At 36.1% G+C, this 9,414-nt stretch overlaps 1 protein-coding gene across 5 annotated transcripts in view; it reads right to left on the bottom strand.

Moving 5' to 3' along the window:
- Positions 1-9,414, bottom strand: part of ATG5 (autophagy related 5) — a 124,558-nt gene that overhangs the window by 21,747 nt on the left and 93,397 nt on the right. For 4 of the 5 annotated variants that reach the window (XM_028494610.2, XM_028494608.2, XM_007103506.4 and 1 more), the window contains exon 7: positions 4,019-4,136. In XM_028494610.2, coding sequence (XP_028350411.1) covers positions 4,019-4,136 — 118 coding nt within the window. Of the gene's footprint in view, positions 1-4,018; positions 4,137-9,414 lie in introns of those variants that run through there. The other variant, XM_024115566.3, reaches the window with a different exon arrangement.

Genomic DNA, 9,414 nt, shown 5'->3' with positions numbered 1-9,414 from the left:
CACGGGTTCAAGCCCTGGTCCGGGAAGATCCCACATGCCACAGAGCAACTAAGCCCGTGCGCCACAACTACTGAGCCTGCGCTCTAGAGCTCACGAGCCACAACTACTGAGCCTGCAAGCCACAACTACTGAGCCCGTGAGCCACAACTACTGAAGCCCATGCGCCTAGAGCCCATGCTCTGCAACAAGAGAAGCCACCGCAATGAGAAGCCCGCGCACTGCAACGAAGAGTAGCCCTCGCTCACCACAACTAGAGAAAGCCCGCGTGCAGCAGCAAAGGCCTAACATAGCCAAAAAAAATAAACAAAATAAATAAATTTTTAAAAAATGTTTAAAAAAAATTTAGAAGAGAATAAAGAGTCTTTAAAGGAATAAAAAAGCCTCACAAATGTGTGTGCCATTCTTGTGCAGGACCACAGTAACTTTGTATATGTACTGTGATCTGGGTGTAGGAATGGCAAAAAAGCACAAAGGTGCATTCTGACAAATGTGTCAGCTCAAACCATGTGACTGCTTTTCATTTACATGTCAGAATGTCATAGACAGCACTTTCATAAAGTCAACGAGAAGAGTAGCCAGAATTATACACAGGAACACTACGGTAACAACAGAAGCTCAGGTCCCTAATATCACGCCAGGGAACACTGAAAGAAAGTGTAGGTCTTGCACGTAGGCCAGATTAGGTACTAAACACAAATCATAGAATAAATTGAGTTAGGAAAAAGCAAACATTTCAGAATGTTATTTTAAAGTAAACAAAAAAGTGAAAAGATTGAAAAGGTGAAAATGAAAATAAATGGTAGCATGGTAAAGTGGAAAAACCAATGGACCAGGAGATGAGACTTGAGTTCTAAACCTAGTTCTACGATTAAGCAGCTAAGAGATCTTTAGCAAATCATCTAAAAAACTAAGAGACTGAACTAAAATAACTCTAAGGTTCAACAGTTATATGATTCTTTAAAGATGTCAAATACAAAATTAACACCCAACCAATTTCTTCCTGCTCTCCCTCCACTAAGGTTTTCTCTCATCATTCTGTGGATTTGTTGATAACTGTGCTGCCAGCTGGGGGGCTAGCGCCTTACAGAACAGTTTTATTAAGGTTTTGAGTCTTATTGTGATGTTCTCACTCAATAGTCAAGGACCTTATAAAGAAGTACATTTTACATGACAATGTTCTGGAAAGAAGATTGTCAAAAAACATCTAAGAAATGTACAATCAGGTAGCCATTTCAACATTAAGCTTTAGCTTAAATTTCAATTTACTCTTAATTGATAAAAGCATTTTTTCGATGTTCTTTAAAATACTGCAAAGTACTCAAAAAGAAAGAAAAATACAGTGCAGAGAAATGAATAACTGAAGGCCAATGCTTGCAGTGGGGGCAGCCTGTGGGTCCCGTCTCTGACAGCAATAAAAATGATTAATCTCTTAATTATACTTCAAATGGAAAAACTAGTCTATATTCCCAAATCTTCAAGAATGTAGCAAAATAGACATTAAATAGATTTTTAAAACACACACAAAACCCTTATAGCATGGATCAAATGAATTGGAAAAATAAAGATTATTCCTAAAGTTACTGGGAATATCCCAGTCCAAATTTCTATAATTTGAGTTCAAAACTAAAAAGTTTACTTAACTATCTCTGTGAGGATTTACAGGTAAATGGCAACACTGGTTGTCTCTGGAGAGGGGAACTGAGTCAGGGTTTTATGTATAGGAGTTGAGATAGAGACTTTTCACTAAATTCCTTTATAAACTTTTAGATTTTGGAACTATACAAGTGTATTGTCTACTAGAAAAAATATTTGATTATTTAACTGAACACATGTATAAAAAAACCTTAATAGGACTTCATCAAAATAAAATATTTTTTACTCTTCAAAAGAAAATGAAAAGGTAAGTCTCAGATTAGAAGAAAATAATTACAAACCATGTCTGGTAAAGTACTTGCATGAAGAATATATAAATAACTCTCAAAACTCATGGATTATATGATATATAATCCATGAAAAAAATGAGAAAAGGATTTACATAAGACATTTCATCAAATATATCCATGAGTAACAATAAGCACATGAAAACACTCAACTCAGCTCGTGCCCCGGTCCAGGAGGATCCCACATGCCGCGGAGTGGCTGGGCCCGTAAGCCATGGCCACTGAGCCTGCACGTCCGGAGCCTGTGCTCCACAACGGGAGAGGCCACAACAGTGAGAGGCCCGCGTACCGCAAAAAAAAAAATTAAATTAAATTTAAAAATATAAAAATAAAAATCACTGAATGGCAAAAAAATTATTTAACACAAACTCTTACTGAAAATGAAAACTACGTAGCAATAAAGAAGATGAGGATTATAAGATAGTATTATTCTATTATTAGAGATATGAGGATATGTATGACAGTATAAAAAACCTTGACTAGTATAGTACAGTGGTGACAAATGACACAGTAAATATAGTTTACTATATTTAGTAAACTATAAGGTTATTATAAGAGGTTATAACTAAGAGGTTATTTAGTAACCTCTTAAACCAATGAAACTTGCTCAATTTTCATAATTTTGAGTAGTGGTCAATGATCTTTTTTATCGATTCCTTCTGGAACTGGTTCTGATGGTATTTCAGATGCCCCTCTTCTCCCCTCCTTTTGAGCCTTTGTGTAGTTTCAAAGTACTAGATATACACAGGAATGCCAGGAAAGGCAAGCATATTTAATTAAGAAAAATAGTTATATTCACAGGCCAAATAGCACACATTTTGAGTTCCATATTCTTTGTTTAGTCTTTTAGGCTAGAATATCAACGTTCCTCTCAATCCTACTATTTCTAATTCTACTTAACAGGCAAACCATTTCCATAGATACTATATGATTCTTGAACTGTGTGATATAGTTACAAGTCACGTAAATAATACTGCCATCACCACAACTTAGGATATATTAATAAGAAACACAGCATTATCTACTGAAGTATTACCTTTGTATTTACTAATGCCTTACCTCTTCCCATAAGGATTTAAAGTGGCAAGTTTTAAATGTTTTTCTATATGATAAATCCAAGTCTAGGCACTATATTAACAAATACAGCAATATGCCACTGAAATTTCCCCTACAGCTTAGTGTAACCAATAATAAGACAAGTCATTCAGTAACAGGGTGATGGTCAAATTATGGTACATTGATATAAAGGACCATAGTGCTGGTATTTAAAAACATAGCTTTAAAGAATTTTTAATGACTATCATGTTATGCTAGGTGAAAAAAGCAGCAGGACATATAATTTTATACACCCACCCCCCCTTTCAAATACTCAAGTGTATATCTGCATGTGTGTGTCAACCGTGGCCTCTATGAGTTAGGGGTCTATAGCATTCCCCCACTAGTTTTCTGCATTTTCCTAGTGTTCCTTATGTTGCAATTAAGAAAAGAGAATTGTGATTTTTATATTTTTCCTCTGCTTACAGGAAACCAATCTTAACCTAAGCTACAAAATAAGGACTACAAAACAGGACAAGTTCTTGACTGGACTTGTGAAATGTTAAAGCCTCAGAGAACAATGTTGAGTAAAAAACATTAAAGAGTAGCAAAAAATTCAAATAAAATATGTATCCATTATTCAATATTTTGAATTTTAAAATATCAACCAAAGGCAAGACCTTTTCTTTCTTTTTTTTTTTAACTATCTCTTATTCCTTTAGAATGAAGAAATACAATGCAAGATTAAAAATAATGTTTACCAGAACTGAATTCACAAATGAAAGATGCAAGGGCCCAGAAATATAAGAGAGTAATTTTAAAAGTATATTTTAGTTTGCTAAAGAGAGTGAAATTCTTATTCTCTTAGTGTCAATAATTTATAAAATAATAAGTTAAATATTAAGTGCTTCTATTTCAAAAGATTTTTCCTTAAAAAATAATGAAAATATCTTCCTGAAGTAATTTATAAATATAGAATGCTTATGTTACTTCAGTAACAAAGAGAAATGAAAGAAATGTTTTAATGTTGTTGATTATATTACCTTCAGGAGCAACCACAGAAGGACAGACTTCTTTGAGGAGATCTCCTAGTGTATGCAATTGTCCATCTGTAGCCACAGGACGAAAAAGCTTCTGAATGAAAGGCCGTTCAGTTGTTGTCTATTTGAAAAATGAAAAAAGATTTCAAACAATTAAGTCTCTGTTGCTGTGAATTATGAACTAATAGATCAGAAATTTAAAGCTGGCATTAGCTGTCTTCTGATATTGTGTAATCAGAAGCATATAACATCACAAATGTGGTATTATGGCCCAAAATGCATAACACAAACTCAAGTAAATCTAATCACAGGAAGCAATAAAACAAATTCAGAACGTGCAGCATTCTAAACACAGCTGGCCTGAACACTTCAAAAAAGTCAAAGGCATTAAAAAAATAAAAACAATACAAAAAGATTAAAAGAGACTGACAAGATATAACAACTAAATACAAAATACAAAGTCTGACTGAATACTGGATTGGAGAAAGAAATTTAAAAAGATCAGCTATAAAAGACATTTTTGGAATAAATGGGGAAATACAAAATGAACATTAGATAATATTATTAAATGTCAAATTTCTTAGGTGTGATAATGTTTATAAGGACAATATCCTTATTGTTAAGAAATTCATGATCCAGTATTTAGGAGTAAGGTACCATGATGTCTGAAACTTACAGTCCAATGGTTGGGGGAGGGGAGCGAGAAAGAGTATGTGTGTAGAAAGAGACAGCAAATGTGGAAAAATGTTAATTACTGGTGAATTCAGGTGAAGGGTATTATATGGTCTTAGCTGTTTTATTATTTTATCTTTTTTATAGGTTCAACAAATTTCAAAATAGTAGATGTATTTCCTCTGACAATTGTTATTAGCACTATGTCATAATTTATTGCTAATAATTTCAACGTCTTACCCATTCAAAAAATTAGGTTTAATTTTCTCAAACTCCCTCTCTAGAAGCACGACAAAAATGATGAAGCCTCCCCATGACAGACAGCAGAGGCTCTGGAATCAGCCAATCTATGAATAAATAGCACTGCTGTTTATGAGTTCTATGATCTTGTACCCAGTTTCTTTGGAAATTTGGGACATTCCATAACTCTTAAGTTTATTCTGGGAATAGGAGAACTGCCAAGAACAGAATAAGTAAATGATAAGGAGAATAATACCCACCACAACTCTTAACTGCTCTTTCATTTTAAGATGCTAAATTTTTTTTGTTTTGTTTTGTTTTTTTGTGGTACGCGGGCCTCTCACTGTTGTGGCCTCTCCCACTGCAGAGCACAAGCTCCGGACGCGCAGGCTCAGCGGCCATGGCTCATGGGCCTAGCCGCTCCGCGGCATATGGGATCTTCCCAGAGCGGGGCACGAACCCGTGTCCCCTGCATCGGCAGGCAGACTCTTAACCTCTGCGTCACCAGGGAAGCCCAGATGCTAAGTTTTTGTTTTAAGCTTCCTGGAATGAAAAATCATAAAAACCTACAGGAACAGAGTTAACACCTTATATTTTATAAGAAAATGATTTCAAATACCTAGCCATTAAAGACAAGTTTTCGGTTTGTTTGTTTTTTAATTAATTAATTAATTTAGGCTGCACCGGGTCTTAGTTGTGGCATGTGGGATCTTCGTTGCTGCATGTTTAGTTGCAGCATGCGGTATCATTAGTTGCGGCATGCATGTGGGATCTAGTTTCCCAACTAGGCATAGAACCTGGGCCCCCTGCATTGGGAGTGTGGAGTTTTACCCCCTGGACCACCAGGGAAGTCCCTGTTTGTTTGTTTGTTTGTTTGTTTTTAAATCACAGAGGTATATCTCAACTTCTTCAAGATAACTTTTACCAGATTTGGTAAAAAATCATCTGATTTTAAGTGCAGACATAAACTACGATGTAAGAAAAGCTAGATGTGGTGCAAGCATGTGAGTACCTCTCCTGGCTTTACACTGTGTGTTCAGTGAATACATAATAAATGTTAAAAACGGTACTACAATAATACAGTTGAGCATATATGGAAAGTATGAAAAAAACTAAAATTTTAATAAATATGCACTGAATATAATGCAATTCACTTCACTAATTGAACTCTTCGTTTTTTAACAGTATGATTGAACAGGGAACTCTACTCAATACTCTGTAATGGCCTATATGGGAAAAGAATCTAAAAAAAGAGTGGATATATATATTTGTGTAACAGATTCACTTTGCTGTACACCTGAAACTAACACAACATTGTAAATCAATTATACACCAATAAAAATTTTTTTTAAAAGTGTGATTGATATCCTTCAATTTAGGAAGCTCATACTTTTCTCCCATAGGTGAAACTGAGAATGATATCATGCACAATCAAGGATTAACTATGTGAAGATAATAAAGGCTAGAAAAATTCAGAGAAAAAAGAAATGAATAGGGGATTGCAGTAATAATTTAAAATAGCCACCACCCACTTAGGGCTTTCTATCTTCCAGGCAATGAAGAGGCTTTTAAGACTTTTTAGCAAAGGAAGTGACGTGATGAAAGAGGGTTTTTCTGAAGGCTAATGGAAAGCAGCTCTGTGTACAATGGCTTGGTGAAGAGGTAACATCAGGATGATGGGTGAGAGGCTGTCTGAGTAATGCAAGCCTATGTGATGACAACTAGGACCTGGTCAGTAGACAAGGAGGGGCAGGACTGTACCCCCAATTTTAAAAAAGTTAAAATGTATTATCCATGCTCTGATCTGAAAATACTAAGGTTTTCAGCAAAGCCAAATAAATCTTTTCAAGATTCATTCGCCCCCTACTTAGTGACAGAACTATGAGGTGGTTTAGCTCTAATAATATAATATATATTATAATAATTTGAAAAAATATGCTAAACAGGAAAGGCCGAGTGGTCTTAGCTACATATTAAAAAACAGAAATTCTCCCCTATTCCCATTCCTAGAAAAAATGGCCTGTAATTTCCCTGTACTTCTCTTTTTTCAACTCTCTCCCAAAGTGGAGCAGTTATAATAAAGGTATAACTTCAACAACCTTTATAATGCTATTTGCCTGGGGGGAGGGGGAAAGCCTCAGTACTATTAATACATATTCTAAGTAAATTCTGTAGAATGGTAACCAAGAAAACTCTCATCAAAGCAAACTGCTGTTTTTCAAATAATAAAAACCTTTATTAAGATACCCCAGTAAAAAATCTAATAAACATTTTCTGTTTAACATTTATTCGAGTGCCTTTAAAAACTTACATTCTCGGGCTTCCCTGGTGGCGCAGTGGTTAAGAAACTGCCTGACAATGCACGGGACACGGGTTCAAGCCCTGGTCCAGGAAGATCCCACATGCTGCAGAGCAACTAAGCCCGTGAGCCACAACTACTGAAGCCCGCGCACCTAGAGCCTGTGCTCCGCAACGAGAGGCCACCGCAATGAGAAGCCCGCGCACCGCAACGAAGAGTAGCCCCCGCTCGCCACAACGAGAAAAAGCCTGCGTGTTAGCAGCGAAGACCCCACGCAGCCAAAAGTAAATAATAAATAAATTAATTTTAAAAAATCATATTAAAAAAAACCTTATATTCTCATTCTTAAAAATTTAGTATGTTAGAGGGGCTTCCCTGGTGGCGCAGTGGTTGAGAGTCCGCCTGCCGATGCAGGGGACACGGGTTCGTGCCCCGGTCCGGGAAGATCCCACATGCCGCGGACCGGCTGGGCCCGTGAGCCATGGCCGCTGAGCCTGCGCGTCCAGAGCCTGTGCTCCGCAACCGGAGAGGCCACAACAGTGAGCGGCCCGCGTACCGCAAAAAAAAATAAAAAATAAAAAATAAAATAAAATTTAGTGTGTTAGAAAAGAGCCATTAAGTGTCTGAGTAAGTTGCCCCAAAGATTATGAAAAGTACTCAATTTTGAGAGTTACTTATCCTTAAAACAAAAGCCCTCCACAGACAGATCAGGAATTCAACTACTGTCCAGAGGTTCTGAAGGGCAATGGGAATGAAGGGTAAATTCATGTAAATTTCTTAACAGATCTCATTAAACCTAAGTTGGAGTTAAGCAGAGAAGACTAAATTATGCTAGGAAGTATTTAAAAGCTATTTTCCTTTTGAATATAGCAAGAATTTTAAAAATACAAAAACTCCACGAACATGAATTCTTTAAACTTTGATTTAGTATACATAAAACCAGATAATGCTAACAATATCCATGGTAATCCAAACCTTAGCCTGATAGATAAGAAAGCCACTGTAATAGAACTACACCACAACACTTAATCTAGCCATATATTTGTAAATATGCAAACTATTTCAGGGACTTTCAAGAAACAGAATTACTTTCTCATGAGAAATAATATGACTTGGTAAAGTCGTATTTGAAACTGCCCTTACTAGTTTTTAAACTAAATATGTTAGTCATTTCTTAAACACATCAAATGTATATAAAATTGGGATGCTACTGGCTGGCTGTGCCCCATCCCTTCTTTACTCAGGCACCCTCATCACTGTAACAATAACTTTTTCCTGTATGAAAAAGTTATGCTGTTGATTTACCTTGGAGATATACTGAACAGAAGCAGAGGAACTAAATTTGTAAAAATTTTAAGTTAAATTTGTAAGATTTTACTGAATCAAGTTTGCACACATACGCATGAGTATAAATGGAGGTAATATCTACACTGCAGAGAGTCTGAGATAAAATATATACACAGTACAATCATGGTACACACAACCACCTAAATACACACTAAAACACACACTACCACCGCAACACCACCACCACCACGATCAACAGTTTTAGAGCACTGTAATGAATATTTTAACTTAATACTGTCCCAATTTAGCAGACTCAAATTTTATTTTTTTAGTTTTAATCTACTTTCTCTAAGTTCACTTGTCTAGATGCTAAAAGGTCCAGAATCGTGAAATTCAGCTTATGTTGTAATGTTTTTATATGGCAAGGTAAAAAAAGCAAAGTCACTTTAGGACTAGATTCAAAACTAGTCTAGAACTTAACACCAAAAAGCCAGATCCATAAAAGGAAATATTGATAAACTGGACCCTTATCAAAATAAAAAAACTTTTACTCTAGAAAAGATTCTGTGAAGAAGATGAAAAGACAAGACTGAAAGAAAATATCTGGAAGACTACATATCCAACAAAGGTCTTGTATCCAGAATATATAAAGAACTCTAAAAATCCAACAGTAAAAAACACAAAGAATTCAATTAGAAAATAAGCAAAAGACACCAACAGACATTTCACCAAAGAGGATATACATATGGCAAATAAGCACGTGAAAAGATGTTTGAGGGCTTCCCTGGTGGCGCAGTGGTTAAGAATCCGCCTGCAATGCAGGGGACGTGGGTTCGAGCCCTGGTCCGGGAAGATCCCACATGCCGTGGAGCAACTGAGCCCGTGCGCCACAACTACTGAG

This window comes from Physeter macrocephalus, chromosome 10 (genome assembly GCF_002837175.3).
Source record: "Physeter macrocephalus isolate SW-GA chromosome 10, ASM283717v5, whole genome shotgun sequence".
NCBI classification, from domain to species: domain Eukaryota; kingdom Metazoa; phylum Chordata; class Mammalia; order Artiodactyla; family Physeteridae; genus Physeter; species Physeter macrocephalus.
This window is presented reverse-complemented; position numbering and strand designations above follow the sequence as displayed.